The 22,245-nt window shown below is 35.4% G+C and overlaps 1 protein-coding gene across 1 annotated transcript in view; it reads left to right on the forward strand.

The window, feature by feature from the left end:
• LOC120351398 overlaps positions 1-22,245 on the forward strand; it is a 407,212-nt gene that overhangs the window by 377,905 nt on the left and 7,062 nt on the right. Inside the window, exon 3 of the mRNA XM_039428565.1 lies at positions 20,364-20,503. Within this exon, the coding sequence (XP_039284499.1) occupies positions 20,364-20,503 (140 nt within the window). The remainder of the gene's footprint in view (positions 1-20,363; positions 20,504-22,245) is intronic.

Consider the following 22,245-nt stretch of genomic DNA (forward strand, 5'->3'; position numbering starts at 1 on the left):
ATTCACAATGATTACATTCTTATTTTGACACTATCCATCCAGCGCTCCTAGAGTTTACACCCCAAGCATTCCCGTATATGAGCAGAAGAAAGCCATACCCTTACAACTAGAACAAACGTTCATATCTAGTGGTGTCCTTAAGCCATAGCAGTGGGCCAACATAACTCATGTTTTGAGTCAAGAGAGCTGAAACGCGGCTGCATTCATCTTTTGCGGTTTCCTTTTCTGTTTGAAACACGATAAGAAGAGCTGCTGCACTGATGAATAATGCAAAGCGTCAACAGTGGAACAGCCAACGACGATTATCACCGACTACTATTCACGATGAATGATAGGGTTTGGTGAGTGAGTGAGTAGGCACCAGAGTGTCACGTGGGGGGGGGGGGATTGTGCGATGGGTTTCGGGTTGTTTTCGTGAAAGAGGGAGGATGAGGAGGAGATGGTGCAGGAGAAGCGTCTATCGGCTATCGTCGCAGCTGCACGCGCTCTCTGTTGACATTGTCTGCTGGCGATTAATTCGCATCGATTATTATTAGACGCCGGTTGCAAATCTTTTCGCTCTTGTTGCAGCTTTGTTGATTGAAAGGTTTCATCATAATCTTCCCCCACCATCCCTTCCTCGGACTCTTACTCATCATGCTGATCATTCATCAATCAGCTAAGTGTTGGAATATCCATTCACTTCATTAATCCATCCATTCGCCGTGCCTATTGATCCGTTATCCTGCGAACAAAAACAACTGTGCTCCAAAATGTGAAAATAATATCATCAACGGACACTGACGCTAGCTGGCTGCAGAATAATTCTCCAATTAGTTAATAGAACAAGTTTTCAATCAATGGATTGCTGTTCAGTGAAAAATGGCATTCAATAGATTTGTTAGTTTCACCTTCCAATTAGTCAATGACCATGTACATGTACAATTGATTGCTCATTGATCTTCATCATTTCATTTTTGTTTCAATTCAAATGCCACTCAAAATTCTAAGCACAGTGTTTCAATCCAATTAACAAACTGACAACCTATGACCTTCCTATTGATGATACGCCACTTGATACAATATTTCACTATTCTATTCATATGTTATAATCTACTCCATATATGTACTTGGATCAATAACTAACTAAACTCCAATTTCAATTTCAATCAATCCCATTTCTATTCATCGTACTCTCCGTTATCCTGCTTGGAATTCAGTTTTCTTACAGATATTACATCGTTTCCTGCGCTGCTGAAACGATCTTTCTGATGAAACCATTTATTCGTTATATCCAACCACAAAACACTCGATTTATGCGATTGAATTTCCATCTCATGTAATAAAATTGATAGTCGACACAGAGAATCAGAATACCAATGACTGGACTGGCGCAACATCTAATTAAAGATTAGGCTATACTCTTTGTAATGTAGAGATATTTTCCTAAATATCTCATGGAAAGTTGTGAACTGTGAAGACTTTTTCCACTCAATATTATTGGTGGGCTCTAAGTTGATTATAAAAAATACTGTACATTTATACAATTTCCCAATCATTTTCCTCCAAGGTAAGCGACTGCGATGAAGCGATGCGAACTAGTCTAGTTTGCTGAAGGTCGCAACTTCGGCCTACTACCACTGCACCAGTCGTGGGTTCTATTCACATTACAACTAGGATTTTTTTGTTTTATTCTTAACCTCATTACCCACACACAGCTATTTGAGCATAGAAGGCATCGATCATACTAATAATGAAAGCCTAAACATTAATGATATTTAATGCGAGTCTAGAAAGCAGAAGGGATCCATAAACTGAACCAAACCAATCTTATAACCTAATTTTGAACGTCACTCTTATAGAGCATCATCAGCAGTGGGAAAAGTATCGTTGTAATGTATACTGGGAATCGACCTCAAGCCAATAGTGTTGACGATTACTTTCTTGATGGAACTTTGATGTGTTCGTCTATCAGCACATGCAAGTGAGCTACTGCAAGTTGTTTTCGTTTTCGAAGCTGGTTTGCAAAAAACAACTTTTGATTTCGTCTTTCCTACAGTGAGATTCACGTTCAACTGTCAGCATTACTAATAAATACACCGTTGCTTCACATTCAACCATTTGTGTGCGGATCGCGATATACGAGGTCGTCTCCGGTGACACTCGCAGTGAAAGCGACGCCGTTCGCAGATTTGCTCAACAGATCGCAACTCATCAATCATTTTCCATCGTCATCCGACGACGATGTCGGCTCCTGCTTCCCATCGTCATCACCCTTTTCCTCTTCCTCCTCTTTGCCATCTCGATTCAGGTACATTCATTACCCTCCCCTCCCCTCTCCTCACGACTGCCGTGGGTCGAACCCCTGCGACTAAAACGAAAACTCTTTGGGTCCGCTCATCGTCACTCAGCACTTTTCATGCCTCACGAACTTCGTCCTGTTTTCTTTTTAGTTTCGACGAGGGAAAAAAACAAGCCAGCCATCTTTCTAAACCTCTCACTTTGTCGGTTCATAATATTTCCAACCCCTACCGGTGTTAGTTGAGTCCTTGGAAAACTTGTTGTAAAGCCTCTTTACAAGCTTCACTTCATTTCGCTTCGCTCTCTTCTAATTGAATACACTTTTTCAACATCATTAGCGTCATTGAATTCTCCTAATTCTCCAGCTGTAATAACTGTTTGGTTCTTATATATTTATTCTTCCAATTAAAATGTTTCAGATTCATTTTGATTTTGATTTGTAACAAAAAGTGGCTGAAGGAAGTGTGGTGATTGTGGCGAGTTGGTTCGACTGAGCTTTGATAAACAGAATATTATTCCAAAGGCGAATAGCAAACTTTTACTATAGAGCTGAGAAGTGAATTTTACCAGTAAATGCTTTTGTTAAGAAATTGAAACGAAAAAGTTTTCAGTTTTTCTAATACTCGGTTTTTGCAATCCAATCCAAAACCGAGTTATTCATTTATCAAATTTGTTTCTGCTAGTTTCAGTCTTTCAGATGTGTGATCGATTGATAGACTGTAGTATTATTGAATTTTCTTGAGAAAACGAGACAATTTAATTTTCCAATTTGTAAGGGATCCTATGTTGAACTGTTGGAATTCTATGTTGAATGAAATTTTTGATGAGCCAAGGAAATCTCATCGATCGATCTATTTCAGAAATCTGATCAAATTAGATTATGTAAACGTAAGCCGCAAAAAACTTACATGTTCTTCTTGAATCGTGATAAACAGCTTTTTGGAGTGAAGAATGAGCTGATTTCGACGGAATTCAAGGCTTTAATCAAGAAGTTTGTTCGTCAGTTGATGTTTATAAAAGTTTCCTGCCCTTTTGCCAGGCCTACATCGATTTTGCAGACACATTCGCAGATGCTACGATTTTCCCAGCAACTCCTGACTATCGAAATCATTCATGACAGTGGAATCTTCTTGCTCATTATAAATGCGAAATGGATTTTGCCTGTTCCTGGAAGCATCGTATCCACTCAAACTTACCTTTCTAGGCTTCGAATGCTGTTGGATTAAGAAAGTTTATCCCTCTGTTTATGTTTTCCAGTTGTATTTGATACTTTTCAAACAACTTGATGAACAAGCTTTTACTGATCAATAATATTATCACAATATTCAAACAAACAAATCGTTTGCTCATTTGAAACGATCAAACTAAACAATTTAATGATTGTTTAACTCAATAATTCAAGCCGATTTGGAGGAAGTTGATTAATTTGCTTTAGGTATATTTTCTAATAAATTTGACTAATAAAGTGATCTTATGGTAAAAGAGAAGGAACGTTTCTCAATAAATTATATTAGCATCGTTAAAGAATGTTAAACTTGAAAAATGAATAAAGTGGGGATGGACTTGTGTTTGGAGTAGAACTTTTACTCATTAACCACCTTCAAATTTCAAAATTCTGATTATTTCTGATCAGAAACCTTCCAATAATTTCACACAACCTATTCCCAATTTCATCTCGATTGATCAAATAGTTTTGGTATGCTTTCAGATTATACAGACATACATTAATTTGTGTGTGTAGATGAGGGTTTCTTAATTTCCACTACGCGAGCTTTTCAGATTCTATTTGAAGTTGGCCGGCCCAATAGGTATTAAAACGATAGGAAAACTCTATATTTGTGAATATAATACTAACCTCAGACAAACAAGTACTGCACTGGAAAAAAACTTATGAGCGACCTCTTACTGCAACAACGCCGGTAAATGTTGATGATACATCGTAGCATCCGCGAATATTTCTACAAAATCGACGAAGGCAATGAATTTTTGTTTGGCTAACAGAAATGAAAACCGTGAAAATAATTAGATTTCTAGGTAAGTGAAAATAAATACATTGGCACTCTAGTGCCAAGGTAAGAATACTCCAATAATTAGAACCTAATATCGGGGAACCGAGCTTTGCTCGTTATCTATTTATTGATAAGCAGAACTCAATTCTTTAAAATGATTAGGGAAGAACTAACAGGAACAGCCCAAAACTGTTTTTCCCCGAATTTTGATTCATACACTATAAAAATTCCAAAAAGTAGGTTATGCTCCATACACTTGAATTCAGGTGAAATTTTCAGTCCAAATATTTGAGAACATAAAAGTTCTAATTTGGATTGTTTACATACCAAATTGAATAACAAAATAACACTCACTGATCACTTAGAACAGTAAAATAATGATTAACTTTGAATATTATGATACATACCATCTCATGTCAACAAATCAGATTACTGTATTTTGATCGAGTCAATTATTAAACTTTCTAGATTTCTCGCGAGATACGGTAAGCAAATTGATTACACAGCTGATCTCCCACACAGGAACACGCATCTTCTGTTATCGACAGACGACGAAATCATCATCTGTTTTTCCAAGGATGAATTATCCTTCTCATGTCCTTCAGCAAATTTTCCCTGGGATGAGACCTAGTGCAATCGAATTTTGATATCAAAAACCTACTATGTTCCAAAATTTCGTGAAAATCGTTAGAGCCGTTTTCGAGATCCGTTGAACATAATTAACCAGATATAAAAATATAAAGATATACAGAAATATTGTTCACTTAATATAATAGGAATATCGGGGCACCGAGCTTCTCTCGTTATTTTTATTTATTGATAAACAGAACACAATTCTCTGAAATGATCGTGTTCATATTTTACAGCTGGCTATACGTCAGCTTATGAATTTCGGGGATGCGATATTTTGATTTTCCACAGAATCACTCGCTCACTTACCACCCACAGACGACGAAAGTCTCAGCTGTTTCAGCCAAGGATGAATTATCCTTTTAATGTCGTTCAGCGAGTTTTCCCAAGGATGAGACCTAGTGCAATCGAATTTTTATATCATAAAACAAAATGTTCCAAATTTCGTGAAAATCGTTAGAGCCGTTTTCGAGATCCGTTGAACATAAATAACCAGATATAAAAATAACCAGATAACTAGATATAAATATATAAAACTATAAACAAATATACAGAAATTGCTCGTTTAATATAATAGGATTAGCTATTTTTCCAATGATTCATAATTTATTTCTAGAATAAAGTTTCCTGAAAATTGTTAGAGCTGTTTTCGAGATCCGTTGAACATAAATAACCAGATAACCAGATAAAAAAATAGAAAAATATGAACAGAAATACAATTCTATACAGAAATTGCTCGCTTAATTGACCGAGCGAAGTGAGGTCCACGATTCAAGTCGACGGTTTGGCATTTCTCTTAATGTTTAAATTTTAAATATTTGAATGTTTAAATGTTTATATGTTTATATGTTGCGCATTTACGGCGAAACGCGGTTATAGATTTTCATGAAATTTGACAGGTATGTTCCCTTTTTGAATTTCGCGTCACCGTATACATAAGGTTTTCTAAAATGTTGCATTCTAAGGATAATGCAAAAGGAAAAAGTTTCCTTCGAACACCAATATTACCGTAAAAATCAGACTATAGAATTATTCATCATAAATCAGCTGTCTAGTGGACTATAATACTACCCGTTCAAAAACATCGAACTTCTTGAAAATGTTTCTCTCCATCAACGTTAGCAGACATTGTTGTCTACTAACTTTGTCTTTCCATAAGCTGAGGCCATGATTCTAGTTTGGAGTTATTGATAGAAAACATTTAAAAAAATTTTTCTTTTTCAATCTGATGATTAAAATTGCAACGAATATTATTGAAAAGAAATTGATTTCTAAAATCATGGAAAGTGAGAAATGAAGTTTGCAGGAAATCAGCATCACGGTCGTATTTTTTTTGTTTTTTTTGTTAATAATTTCAACACACCGATTTTTCGCCAACACGACAACACAGAATGTCCTCTGATGGGTTGATTGGATTGGCGTATCGACGGCAGCCAGACCTGATAACAGCGCTGACACTCACATTCCGGGACGACACATCACGGTACGATAGGACAGAAAGCTTTATGTTTATTTAGGATTTTTTCTAGACATTTTAAATTGATAAGTTATTCATTAATTTTTGATAAAACAACAACAGGTCAATGTAACTTGCTGAGCGCGAGGTCTACTGTTCACAGAACTACTTGTATAATAGGATGCGGTTTAATAGCTGTTTTTGTTTCTGTTCAGCTGAACAAAAAATCATTGGGAAGTTGGCTTTAGAGTTGAGTGCTGTAGTTTATCAGATAAATTTTTCTGAATTATTTGTTATTTACTCAATCAGTTTTCAAGAGAACCGTAATCAGATTGTTCAAATGATTTAAAATAATTGGAATGAGTTGAAACTCATAATATAATTTTATTTATGTAGATAAGCGAATGCAAATATCAGCTTGAGAATATCCGTATTTTCAGTTAGCATGCAGTGATTACAATCCGGCATGTCTGGTAACGTACTGCTGGGTTTTCATGCAACCGGATGATTTTCATTATTCAGAACATTTCTCGGGGAGCGTGGAATTCCCTTGAAGCTGTATTTGCGGCGGAACATGGACTGACAATTTCTCATCTTGTCCCCGATTTCTGTGTGCTGGTTTGTTACCGCAGCCTCTCCAATTTGGTGCAGTGTTCAGCGGCGAAAGCATGCAATGATCATCTGTGCGCTTGTGCGCTTTATTTCTTCGGATGCACTTCCCGTTCACAACTGAGCTGTCCAGTGCCCTGATCTGCTGCAACCAGGTTAATTGCAGTTCTGTCTGTCACTTGACAGTGAGTTGCTGGAAAACAAGTTTGTGTTGTTCAAGGGAGAACAATGAGTGAAAAAGATACAATAATTTAAAAAAAAACAATACTTCCAAGGAGATAATTCCAGTTCAAGAAGAAAAATGATTCGAAAAAGGAACAATAAATTAAAAAAACGATAGATAAGTTGGAAGCGGTGAAATAGTTTCCAGGAGATATTACTAAGAGAAACAAGAATTTAAGAAAAATCAATTCTGTTTTCGTTTAAATTATTATAGAAATTCAATTAGCTTAAATTGAATATATTGGAATTAGGAAAGTTTTGGCTTTTATATTTAATGTTAATGAATGAATAAGTTATCTTATCCAACACAAATTGAAACATTTTATACATTGAAATAACTCCTGTTTTTCTCGATGTTTTCTTTTTCACTCCAACTCGTCCATTTGTTATTAATGAATATTTATAGATTCTCATCACTTTATTTGGTGTGAGACTGACCGCCATTGCTGCAACGTTCAAATTAGCATCTAATTGTTAAGGATACTTGTTTAGGCCACTGGCAAACGTTCACCTTGATAGGCCATTCATCTACCAATCACTTGCTCTTTACTTTTTTTCACCTGCGATAGAAATTAGTGTAACAACCGAAACCGGTATCTCATTATTTCTCATTATTCATTTGTCGTTGTGATTTCTTCAAATCTCCAAGACAGTCTCATACAAAATAAAATATCAATTTCAATCAAGTTAGCTATATCGATTCATAGGATGCTGAAAATGGATGTTTTTCGTTCATATTCCAATGATGAATCGTGCTATGGACTGTCTACCCTATTTCCTGGTCATGGCTGATATTTTCGTTTGAATAATATATTCGTTCAAATTGCTTCATACCGGAAAATGACTGACAATTATTATTTCTCTGGATTATCCAATTTAATATCGTATAAGCCCAACCAATATTGATGTAGATCAATTTATGTACAGCAGTTGTATTTATCAAGTCTGAATTTGGTAAATGTGATTGCGAACTGTCGTATATGTCTGTTCTGTCTCTAACAGTCTGAAATATCAAATAATCGAAGATTGGTTCACATTTATTCACTGTCTGTATATAGCCGTTATTACGAGAATCAAGAAAATCGACCATTTATTTTAAAATTTGAGATAACTGAGAATCAAATCAATCAATCAATTTGTCCCTAGCCTTAGACGCTTAGACTATCTCCAGTATCCACTATTAATTTCGGTAAGTGGATAGTGATGTTTGGCTGAAGTTGAACAACACAAGAAGGCCCCGGTTCGGATTCGGCTGCAATTTAAAAAAAAAACGGAGCCAGCGACGGAATCTCATAGATGGCGATCGGAAATCGCCTCAGCCGGCGTCCACCGACCTAACAGCATTAATCGTACAAAATTAATGCCGGCTCTGCCGAGAATTGATGGTTCTGAGCGAGAGAGTGTGAGTGCTGGTCATGATGCTGCTAGTCAGCGTTTAGTTGGTGATTGATGACGAATGAACGGACAGGACGCCTCATCGGTCGTGAAAGCTCTCCCCCTATTGGTCAGATAACTCCCTCACTGTGAAGTGTGCGTTGATCTTGGCTCTTGTCTGCACACATGATGGCTGCTTGTTCAGGCTCTTCCACTCTACTAGAGACTGCGATTTTTGTTGATTGTTTCATGTGAAAACAATGTGATTTGTGGTCTACACTGTGATGAAATGCGATCAACACTCTGATTGTGTATTTTCCGACACTTGTTTCCTCCAAGTGATATCACATTTCCAATTGCAAAATGTAGTTTGATGTCCATATTACATTCATGAACGAAAAAATTATTTAATCATGTTGTTGTTTTTTATGGATATGAATCTATTTTCACTTCTTCAAATTCAAATATAGGTTGTAGTCTAGTTATAATTTCCGAGTGAAATTAAAAAATTAATCAAAATTATTTTAATCATTATGCCAAGTAGGTAGGCCTAGTGTTTAATGTGTCATTGGAACACTGTTCCTTACATTTCCTAATATTCATTAATTATTATTAATGTTCGCTCTTCGAAGTTAAAATAAATAAAAGATGACTTGCTTTTATTCCTTTTGAGCTTATGTATGTACATGCGGAATTATGACATTCCCTTCACGACGTGCTTGACATCTATCAGTGTCGTTAGTCACCGGCCTTAGATGTTCGTATGACCATCGGTTTGCTTACGAGTATTTTGATTCTTATAAGATATTCTAATTCCAGATCGATTAGGTACTAACGATATCAGCTCGAATACAAGAAAGGCAGAGACCACTCACTTTATTCTAGAAATAAATAGCCAATCCTATTATATTAAACGAGCAATTTCTGTATATCTGTTTATAGTTTTATATGTTTATATCTGGTTATCTGGTTATTTTTATATCTGGTTATTCATGTTCAACGGATCTCGAAAACGGCTCTAACGATTTTCACGAAATTTGGAACATAGTAGGTTCATGATATAAAAATTCGATTGCACTAGGTCTCATCCTTGGGAAAACTCGCTGAACGACATTAAAAGGATAATTCATCCTTGGCTGAAACAGCAGAGACTTTCGTCGTCTGTGGGTGGTAAGTGAGCGAGTGATTCTGTGGAAAATCAAAATATCGCATCCCCGAAATTCATAAGCTGACGTATAGCCAGCTGTAAAATATGAACACGATCATTTCAGAGAATTGTGTTCTGTTTATCAATAAATAAAAATAACGAGAGAAGCTCGGTGCCCCGATATTCCTATTATATTAAGCGAACAATTTCTGTATATCTTTATATTTTTATATCTGGTTATTTATTTTCAACGGATCTCGAAAACGGCTCTAACGATTTTCACGAAATTTGGAACATAGTAGGTTTATGATATCAAAATTCGAGGTCATAAAACACTAGGTCTCATCCCTGGGAAAACTCGCTGAATGACATGAAAAGGATAACAATTATCCATCCTTGGAAAAACAGATGATAATTTCGTCGTCTGTCCATAACAGAAGATGTGAGTGCCTGTGTGGGAGAGAGACAGAATTATTTCCAGTTGTGTAATCAATCAGCGAGAAATTTTATCTAGCTAGACAATTTAATCGACAACATAATCTGATTTCTTGACATGACATCATGATAATCCTCCTAAATTAGAGTATATAATAATTTTCAAAGTTGATCATTATTTTACAATTTTAATTGATTAGTGAGTGTTATTTTGATTATTCAATTTGGTTTTTAAATAATTTAAATTAGAGCTTTTTTGTTTTCAAATGTTTGAACTGAAAATTAAACCTGAATTCAAGTGTATGGAACATAACCTACTTTGTGGATTATTTATAGTGTATAGATCAAAATTCGGGGAAGAAGCAGTTTTGGGCTGTGCCTGTTAGTCCTTCCCCAATCATTTTAAAGAATTGTGTTCGGTTTATCAAAAGTCAATGAATAAATAACGAGTGAAGCTCGTTGCCCCGATATTTCGAATAAACTGATAATTAAGCTTTCAGATAGTGGCTACAAATTGTGGTGGAAATAAACTTTTGAAAACTGTTGTAACTGAAAAATTCTATTTTTGTATTTCCAAACTTCTATGTTCTTGTCTAAATTGCAACTTTTACTTATTGCAGCTCTTTTTGTTGATGACGATAACCTTTATCTAGCGTGAATTAGAGAATCCGGCAAGTATTTCGCGTCGAGTATGAGAGTGATTATCGATCGAGCGAGAAGTGCGAAAGTTGAGGATTGTGGTGGTGGTGTTGTAAAATACATAAAACTGAATAAATATTGAAATGACGGCCGATGTGCTCTAACAGGGGGGGGGGGATAAGCTGGAAACTGTTTACCGGATAGGCGGAATAATTCATGAGACCGTATAAAACTTTCAAGAGGCAATCACGTGAAACTTGTACTGTGGCCCCTAAGCGCGTTAAATATTGATGGCATTGATTAAGCTGGCACGTATCCTGTAGGATGTAGGCATATCATGGGATGTAGTACTGTGGTCCAACTAAGTGGCTATATCGTCTGCATCGTGGCTATATCCAACACTCAACCTCATTAAGTGATATTTTGATTAATTTATTCCACATTTGGCCAATAAAAGAGGTATATTGCACATGTTTTTATGTAGAAAAAAATTATTGAACTCGGTTAATTTCAATATAGTATTGTAATTTTGTATAAGATAAAACGTTTTCACTCTATCATTTGGATATTACGTTATTTTGTCTTTGAGGAAATGAAGACGATAATGAAGGATATGAAATTCTACGATTCTATACAATTTATAATGTTCTGAAACAATGAATTGTAAGATTATTAAACTTTTTTAAGCTATTTTGAGTTAAGAGTAATATTTCATGAATTTCTTACTGATGTCATTATCAAAAATATTATTCCAACACCTCATCTTTGTATGTTAGAATCACTATAAATAATTCAATAGAAGAACTCTATGCAATAAAATTGATTGTCTTGAAGTGGAGTTTACTTATCATAGTTTGAAAAAATAATTGTTGTACTGATATTCCTATTATATTAAGCGAACAATTTCTGTATATCTTTATATTTTTATATCTGGTTATTTATTTTCAACGGATCTCGAAAACGGCTCTAACGATTTTCACGAAATTTGGAACATAGTAGGTTTATGATATCAAAATTCGAGGTCATAAAACACTAGGTCTCATCCCTGGGAAAACTCGCTGAAGGACATGAAAAGGATAACAATTATCCATCCTTGGAAAAACAGATGATAATTTCGTCGTCTGTCGATAACAGAAGATGTGAGTGCCTGTGTGGGAGAGAGACAGAATTATTTCCAGTTGTGTAATCAATCAGCGAGAAATTTTATCTAGCTAGACAATTTAATCGACAACATAATCTGATTTCTTGACATGACATCATGATAATCCTCCTAAATTAGAGTATATAATAATTTTCAAAGTTGATCATTATTTGACAATTTTAATTGATTAGTGAGTGTTATTTTGATTATTCAATTTGGTTTTTAAATAATTTATAAGCTTTTTGTTTTCAAATGTTTGAACTGAAAATTAAACCTGAATTCAAGTGTATGGAACATAACCTACTTTGTGGATTATTTATAGTGTATAAATCAAAATTCGGGGAAGAAGCAGTTTTGGGCTGTGCCTGTTAGTCCTTCCCCAATCATTTTAAAGAATTGTGTTCGGTTTATCAAAAGTCAATGAATAAATAACGAGCGAAGCTCGTTGCCCTGATATTTCGAATAAACTGATATTAAGCTTTCAGATAGTGGCTACAAATTGTAGTGGAAATAAACTTTTGAAAACTGTTGTAACTGAAAAATTCTATTTTTGTATTTCCAAACTTCTATGTTCTTGTCTAAATTGCAAATTTTACTTATTGCAGCTCTTTTTGTTGATGACGAAAACCTTTATCTAGCATGAATTAGAGAATCCGGCAAGTATTTCGCGTCGAGTATGAGAGTGATTATCGATCGAGCGAGAAGTGCGAAAGTTGAGGATTGTGGTGGTGTTGTAAAATACATAAAACTGAATAAATATTGAAATGACGGCCGATGTGCTCTAACAGGGGGGGGGGGGTTAAGCTGGAAACTGTTTACCGGATAGGCGGAATAATTCATGAGACCGTATAAAACTTTCAAGAGGCAATCACGTGAAACTTGTACTGTGGCCCCTAAGCGCGTTAAATATTGATGGCATTGATTAAGCTGGCACGTATCCTGTAGGATGTAGGCATATCATGGGATGTAGTACTGTGGTCCAACTAAGTGGCTATATCGTCTGCATCGTGGCTATATCCAACACTCAACCTCATTAAGTGATATTTTGATTAATTTATTCCACATTTGGCCAATAAAAGAGGTATATTGCACATGTTTTTATGTAGAAAAAAATTATTGAACTCAGTTAATTTCAATATAGTATTGTAATTTTGTATAAGATAGAACGTTTTCACTCTATCATTTGGATATTATGTTATTTTGTCTTTGAGGAAATGAAGACGATAATGAAGGATATGAAATTCTACGATTCTATACAATTTATAATGTTCTGAAACAATGAATTGTAAGATTATTAAACTTTTTTAAGCTATTTTGAGTTAAGAGTAATATTTCATGAATTTCTTACTGATGTCATTATCAAAAATATTATTCCAACACCTCATCTTTGTATGTTAGAATCACTATAAATAATTCAATAGAAGAACTCTATGCAATAAAATTGATTGTCTTGAAGTGGAGTTTACTTATCATAGTTTGAAAAAATAATTGTTGTACTGATATTATTATTCAGATATATTCCACCGAATGTAGTGAGTTCTATGTTTTAACTCGGATTTGCTTTTGTCTGTCTGTATGTAACGCGATTACGGCCAAACTCGTTGATAGAATTTGATGAGATTTGGCAGGAATATTCCTTTTTAAACTACGCGTCGATGTATAAACAAGATTTCTTGAAATTTCGCATTTTAAGGATAATATGAAAAGAAAAGGAATTCCTCCATACTCTGATATCACTATATTATATCATCTACTTTGAAGATAGGATAAATCAGACTATAGAATTATTCATAATCAATCAGGTGAAGTGGATTATTCATTACATGCATTACACAGATGTCTGGCCGTGTCTATTTCTTTTAGGTAGGGTTTCAATAATATTTCTTATGATGCGTGTCCGTCTATAAATATTCTCACATTTGAAAAACAAATTTAATAGGTGATTGAAAATGAAATAAAAATGAATGAATGAACTAAATAATACTGAAGAAATTATAATATTCCTTATTGAAAAAAATTAATTTTAAAATAGTTGAGAAATATTTTTATCAGATGGAACGATTATCACGAAACTGGATAAATAATTATCATATGGGATACAAATTCAAACGTGAACTGAGTTAATTAACATAAGAGGGTTTTTACTTTCCTTGCCCTATTACCATAGGTAAGGAAAGTATTGCTTTTCGAAAAAAATTAAGGTATCCCAATTTCTACATTTCTATACGTTTCAGGGTCCCCTGAGTCCAAAAAAGTGTTTTTTGGGTATTGGTGTGTGTGTGTGTGTGTGTGTGTGTGTGTGTGTGTGTGTGTGTGTGTGTGTGTTGTGTGTGTGTGTGTGTGTGTATGAGTGTATGTGCGTCTGTGTACACGATATCTCATCTCCCAATCAACGGAATGACTTGAAATTCGGATCTTAAGGTCCTTCCACTATAAGGATCCGACACGAACAAATGCGATCAAATGCAATTCAAGATGGCGGCTAAAATGGCGAAAAATGTTATCAAAAACAGGGTTTTTCGTGATTTTCCCGAAAACGGCTCCAACGATTTCGATCAAATTTATCCCTAAAATAGTCATTGATAAGCTCTATCAACTGCCACAAGTATCATATCTCTAAAAATTACAGGAGCTCTGCCCCATCTATGCAAAGTTCGATTTTGGGTTCCCAATTATCAGGCTTCAAATACAATTTAAACAAAAAAATTTAAATGGAAAAGATTGATCATGAAAATCTCTACAATTAAGGTTCAGTAACATTTTTACCTAAAATTGAAAATAAGCTTGAAATTTGAGAAAATGTTATTATTTCAATTGCAAACTGTTGGCAACTGTTGATTCTATTAAATCATTCACTATGAAGAGATAGCAGACTTCGTGTGTCTGCAGCGCTATTGTCCTGTCACCATCTGTCTCAGATCTTAGAATAGTAGATTTGATATGCGCGGGAACACTAGCGTCAGGTGATCAATTTTCATAACGGCAAGGAAAGTTGTGTGAGTGCGCCACACCAGATTTTTGATCTTGGAGAAAACAATATTTTAAGAGTAAATTATGATTCAACTGTGAATTATTGTGATTCAACTGAATCAACTAGAGCAGGTGACATCAGATACTTGAGGATGAGAAAACTGCGTGAGGTCTAATGTTCACAGAACTACTAGTTATCGATTCCTTTTGACTAAAACTGAAATGAAACCAGTATTATAATACATTATTCGAAAACTTTCCATTTTCTCTTCGATTCCAGATCCATACAAAGCCGCGTTCTTCAGAATGAAGTCTGTCGCCTGATTTTGCGCCCTACACATGTAAATCAGATGCTTTCATGTTATGTTTGTGACAGTTGAAACGTTGAATGGAGTTGAGAATTAATAGCTTGGTGTGTGCGTGGAGAGGGGAGGTCTCCCAGGCGGATTCCGTGTTTTTCGATGCCATCGAGCTGCTCTGCATCACTTTCTACTGTCAGCATTGGTTGTATGGGCAGCGTTGATATTTTTTCATAAGCAATGCTGACAGTTCAAACTTAATCTCACTATAGGAGATAATGCCAGCCAGCCAGCCAGCCCAGATGATGAGAGGAGCGTAAGGTAAGAACTGTACTGGAGGGCATGGGACAGGAGACAGAGTAGAAAAGGCAAGAGGACCGGCCGTATTGTCAAGGGGCCTCGTTACCCACGGCTCTTCCGCTTCCGAATCTGCCCCCCCCTCTCCGGAACTACCCCTTCAACACCCTTCGTCATCATTCTTTCCAACTCAATTATTATTGTTTCTCTACTTGCCTGCCTTCTGCACTATATAATAATTTTCAAAGTTGATCATTATTTGACAATTTTAATTGATTAGTGAGAGTTATTTTGATTACCGTATTCAATTTGGTTTTCAAATAATTTAAATTAGAGCTTTTTTGTTTTCAAATGTTTGAACTGAAAATTAAACCTGAATTCAAGTGTATGGAACATAACCTACTTTGAGGATTATTTATAGTGTATAAATCAAAATTCGGGGAAGAAGCAGTTTTGGGCTGTGCCTGTTAGTCCTTCCCCAATCATTTTAAAGAATTGTGCTCGGTTTATCAAAAGTCAATGAATAAATAACGAGCGAAGCTCGTTGCCCCGATATTTCGAATAAACTGATATTAAGCTTTCAGATAGTGGCTACAAATTGTGGTGGAAATAAACTTTTGAAAACTGTTGTAACTGAAAAATTCTATTTTTGTATTTCCAAACTTCTATGTTCTTGTCTAAATTGCAACTTTTACTTATTGCAGCTCTTTTTTTGATGACGAAAACCTTCATCTAGCATGAATTAGAGAATCCGGCAAGTATTTCGCGTCGAGTATGAGAGTGATTATCGATCGAGCGAGAAGTGCGAAAGTTGAGGATTGTGGTGGTGTTGTAAAATACATAAAACTGAATAAATATTGAAATGACGGCCGATGTGCTCTTACAGGGGTGGGGGGGGGGAAAGCTGGAAACTGTTTACCGGATAGGCGGAATAATTCATGAGACCGTATAAAACTTTCAAGAGGCAATCACGTGAAACTTGTACTGTGGCCCCTAAGCGCGTTAAATATTGATGGCATTGATTAAGCTGGCACGTATCCTGTAGGATGTAGGCATATCATGGGATGTAGTACTGTGGTCCAACTAAGTGGCTATATCGTCTGCATCGTGGCTATATCCAACACTCAACCTCATTAAGTGATATTTTGATTAATTTATTCCACATTTGGCCAATAAAAGAGGTATATTGCACATGTTTTTATGTAGAAAAAAAAATATTGAACTCAGTTAATTTCAATATAGTATTGTAATGTTGTATAAGATAGAACGTTTTCACTCTATCATTTGGATATTATGTTATTTTGTCTTTGAGGAAATGAAGACGATAATGAAGGATATGAAATTCTACGATTCTATACAATTTATAATGTTCTGAAACAATGAATTGTAAGATTATTAAACTTTTTTAAGCTATTTTGAGTTAAGAGTAATATTTCATGAATTTCTTACTGATGTCATTATCAAAAATATTATTCCAACACCTCATCTTTGTATGTTAGAATCACTATAAATAATTCAATAGAAGAACTCTATGCAATAAAATTGATTGTCTTGAAGTGGAGTTTACTTATCATAGTTTGAAAAAATAATTGTTGTACTGATATTATTAATCAGATATATTCCACCGAATGTAGTGAGTTCTATGTTTTAACTCGGATTTGCTTTTGTCTGTCTGTATGTAACGCGATTACGGCCAAACTCGTTGATAGAATTTGATGAGATTTGGCAGGAATATTCCTTTTTAAACTACGCGTCGATGTATAAACAAGATTTCTTGAAATTTCGCATTTTAAGGATAATATGAAAAGAAAAGGAATTCCTCCATACTCTGATATCACTATATTATATATAATCTACTTTGAAGATAGGATAAATCAGACTATAGAATTATTCATAATCAATCAGGTGAAGTGGATTATTCATTACATGCTTTACACAGATGTCTGGCCGTGTCTATTTCTTTTAGGTAGGGTTTCAATATTTCTTATGATGCGTGTCCGTCTATAAATATTCTCACATTTGAAAAACAAATTTAATAGGTGATTGAAAATGAAATAAAAATGAATAAATGAACTAAATAATACTGAAGAAATTATAATATTCCTTATTGAAAAAAATTAATTTTAAAATAGTTGAGAAATATTTTTATCAGATGGAACGATTATCACGGAACTGGATAAATAATTATCATATGGGATACAAATTCAAACGTGAACTGAGTTAATTAACATAAGAGGGTTTTTACTTTCCTTGCCCTATTACCATAGGTAAGGAAAGTATTGCTTTCCGAAAAAAATTAAGGTATCCCAATTTCTACATTTCTATACGTTTCAAGGTCCCCTGAGTCCAAAAAAGTGGTTTTTGGGTATTTGTGTGTGTGTGTGTGTGTGTGTGTGTGTGTGTGTGTGTGTGTGTGTGTGTGTGTGTGTGTGTATGATATGTGCGTCTGTGTACACGATATCTCATCTCCCAATCAACGGAATGACTTGAAATTCGGATCTTAAGGTCCTTCCACTATAAGGATCCGACACGAACAAATGCGATCAAATGCAATTCAAGATGGCGGCTAAAATGGCGAAAAATGTTATCAAAAACAGGGTTTTTCGTGATTTTCCCGAAAACGGCTCCAACGATTTCGATCAAATTTATCCCTAAAATAGTCATTGATAAGCTCTATCAACTGCCACAAGTATCATATCTCTAAAAATTACAGGAGCTCTGCCCCATCTATGCAAAGTTCGATTTTGGGTTCCCAATTATCAGGCTTCAAATACAATTTAAACAAAAAATTTAAATGGAAAAGATTGATCATGAAAATCTCTACAATTAATGTTCAGTAACATTTTCACCTAAAATTGAAAATAAGCTTGAAATTCGAGAAAATGTTATTATTTCAATTGCAAACTGTTGGCAACTGTTGATTCTATTAAATCATTCACTATGAAGAGATAGCAGACTTCGTGTGTCTGCAGCGCTATTGTCCTGTCACCATCTGTCTCAGATCTTAGAATAGTAGATTTGATATGCGCGGGAACACTAGCGTCAGGTGATCAATTTTCATAACGGCAAGGAAAGTTGTGTGAGTGCGCCACACCAGATTTTTGATCTTGGAGAAAACAATATTTAAGAGTAAATTATGATTCAACTGTGAATTATTGTGATTCAACTGAATCAACTAGAGCAGGTGACATCAGATACTTGAGGATGAGAAAACTGCGTGAGGTCTACTGTTCACAGAACTACTAGTTATCGATTCCTTTTGACTAAAACTGAAATGAAACCAGTATTATAATACATTATTCGAAAACTTTCCATTTTCTCTTCGATTCCAGATCCATACAAAGCCGCGTTCTTCAGAATGAAGTCTGTCGCCTGATTTTGCGCCCTACACATGTAAATCAGATGCTTTCATGTTATGTTTGTGACAGTTGAAACGTTGAATGGAGTTGAGAATTAATAGCTTGGTGTGTGCGTGGAGAGGGGAGGTCTCCCAGGCGGATTCCGTGTTTTTCGATGCCATCGAGCTGCTCTGCATCACTTTCTACTGTCAGCATTGGTTGTATGGGCAGCGTTGATATTTTTTCATAAGCAATGCTGACAGTTCAAACTTAATCTCACTATAGGAGATAATGCCAGCCAGCCAGCCCAGATGATGAGAGGAGCGTAAGGTAAGAACTGTACTGGAGGGCATGGGACAGGAGACAGTTGAAAAGGCAAGAGGACCGGCCGTATTGTCAAGGGGCCTCGTTACCCACGGCTCTTCCGCTTCCGAATCTGCCCCCCCCTCTCCGGAACTACCCCTTCAACACCCTTCGTCATCATTCTTTCCAACTCAATTATTATTGTTTCTCTACTTGCCTGCCTTCTGCACTGCCTTTACCTTGCTTTTGGCAACAATGAACAAAATAAGTATCGAACCCTAGCAGCTAGCTCGGCTGATGACGGCCAAATTCAGCGCATTGCGAGTCCCCCAACTAGAAAATAGCATTGCAATCATCTTCTCAGCTGAACTTGTTATATCTGCGGTAAAATTACTGTCATCCAGGATTCTCATGTGGGTGGTTCCCCTGCACCGCAGGCTAAAGTCCTCTGTGATACTCGCCTACCGACTTGGCAGTGCCGTTGGATAGTAGCTCGCGAGCCTGCACTTCGCGGTGTATGCGAAAAGCAGGTGAACACTCACAGGTGTGAGATAAATCTGTAGTTCACAACAAAACTGACTGGAATCCAGGGTTTTCTGGCTAATTATAACGACAGAATCTGGTCCCAAATTTCAGTTTCAACTGTATTTATAAAACTGACAATAAGCATCAAAGCGTTTTGTGTAAATAAAACTATTAACACTTCTAAAAAAAATACAATAATCACGTGTGTATATGTAATCAATGGACATTTCTCCAAAAAATACATCACGGTAAATGGAACAATCTTTGGAATCAATGTCCCTGTTCATGAATAGTCTTTGTCAACAACTCCATCTTCAACTTTCTCAAAACTCTTTCAACAGCTGATAGGTCAGTGGTAAATAACAGAATCCTTGGAACTTGGAATCAATTCGGATGTGTGATGTATTCGTTTGTAGACGATTAATAATCTGATCCATTAGTCTCATCTGATGAATTTTATGCGATATCCGTCTAGAATCAAGTACAGTATTCAAAAATCCTGGATGAAATTTGAAGGAAGTTAAATATTATGCAAATCTTGATTGCTTGTTTGTATTTTAATGGAAATATATTTTATTTTATTCTCAATTGTTTATTTATTTATACTACCCATCAGCGCATAGAGTCATTTCAATATAGCTTCTTGATTGAGTTTATTGAAATACCAACAATATTCTACTTTGTTTCAGATGGTGATGAAAGGAAGATGGGAATCCCCGCGTCAGTGCGTGCGGAAGGACTGAAGCTGACTCCGCGGGGCCGTGTCATTCTTGCACCTTCCGCCCCCTCTACTCACTCCACTAAACTTTCTCATATGCAGATTGAAAAGGTAATGCTTTGTGAATAATTAGTCTAATTATAGAGTACAGTAGCCTAGAAATGAATCTCAGATCTGAATTAAAGGATGAAATACTGGAAATGAGTGAAAATCAGTAAGTAGAGTGATCAAAAATGTTTTATAAGAGATCCTTCTGGTTAACAGTGTTAACAATTTTCATTAATTGGTTAGCGAAAGATAGCATCACCTATAGTGTCTTGAAAAAAATCTAGAAATCATTAGCCTAATGCAAGTCACTGTTCTTTAAACAGTAGAGTGTTTTCTGGAGTAATAGGCCTACATGTATACTGTTATATCAATTGTATACTCATTTCATTCACATTCTAGTTTGAATAAACACCATGTTTATTTATTTATTCAATCATTCATGTTGTGTAATTCAATCAGGTAGCTCCATTCTTTTATCCAATACTGCACCTTGATTGCGGCGGATCAATTATTAGCCGCTGGAAGTACATAATATTTCGTTTTTTTATTCCATAACCCAGTCGACGTCCGGATGACCGATGTCCGGATGATTGATTCTCTAGTTCAGTTTACTGTTCTACAAAACAAATTTATTGCCTCACAAAATATGTTTAAAATGAAATACAGATTACAGAGTTTGTTCTATAAACAAGACGTCTTTTTAGATCTGCGAGCGATTTGTTTCTGTTGGGTTATGGCCCCCACAGTTAGAAGTTTTCATATTTTCCCTGTGTTTACTTCAGAAAAAGTGCTTGATAAAACAGACCACATGCACAGAATTAACTGAAACTGGAAATTCTCAATAACAGTGTTAAAACATTGGAAAAGAGTCATCAATGCTAAAATAAGTTCACTTATGCATCATTTAGCAATGGAGAATTTTGGTAAAAAGTCAATTATTATTTTTGGTTTAGGATGATAAAAATCATAATAGATTAAATTAAATCTGGAATAATCTTGATATGTATAAGTTGATTTGGTTCCACTTGTTTCATTTGATGTGTTCGACATTCCGATTACTCTGAATAAACTGAATAGATCACAATTTTTTTCTTAAAAGGGAAACGGTAAAAGTGTTGTTGAATTAGAAAAATATTCTCTGAACAGCATTGAGGCTGCCCTTTTCGGTGCTCAAACATGATTGTCATTGCTGATTCATTGTGTGATAAATAAATCAGTGCTGATAAGCTGATCAGTGAGCCCAAAACTAATTAGTTGGTTTGGTAAACAGCCAGGCTTGTTCATGGTCAATCATTTCGTCTAAACAACTTGTCAGCATAAACTTTTCAATGCTGTGCGTATTTTGATGTTGTCCCGTGTTTGCAGCAATGAAGAGCATTCAATTTGCCAGTGTTTAAGCTAATTGCTCAGGGAATTCCAATTCATGCTCTGACAATTGAATTATTTATCTCATTTTCATTCCCCAAAACAACCAGAGTGGTGTCAGGCTGCACAATTGATTCGCTGCATTTGTTCATTGAACTGACAAAAACTTGCATACTGCTTTTGTACTTTCAAAACTACTGAATAAATCACTATTCAATATGTACAGAATTGGATTGTCATTGCTGCTGATTGTTAATATCGTTACGGTTGATGTATTAAATCCCATTTCTATCAATATTGAATATTTATAGTGTATATAGTCAACATTGGATGAGAGTTTGACTAAATTTGTAGCATTTAATACCTGCACAAAGAACTCATAAATTAACTACACGTGAAAGTGTAAACGATAACCAAATCAGTGGTAGATTGTTGCATTC

Source organism: Nilaparvata lugens, chromosome 1 (assembly GCF_014356525.2).
Source record: "Nilaparvata lugens isolate BPH chromosome 1, ASM1435652v1, whole genome shotgun sequence".
Classification (NCBI taxonomy): Eukaryota; Metazoa; Arthropoda; class Insecta; order Hemiptera; family Delphacidae; genus Nilaparvata; species Nilaparvata lugens.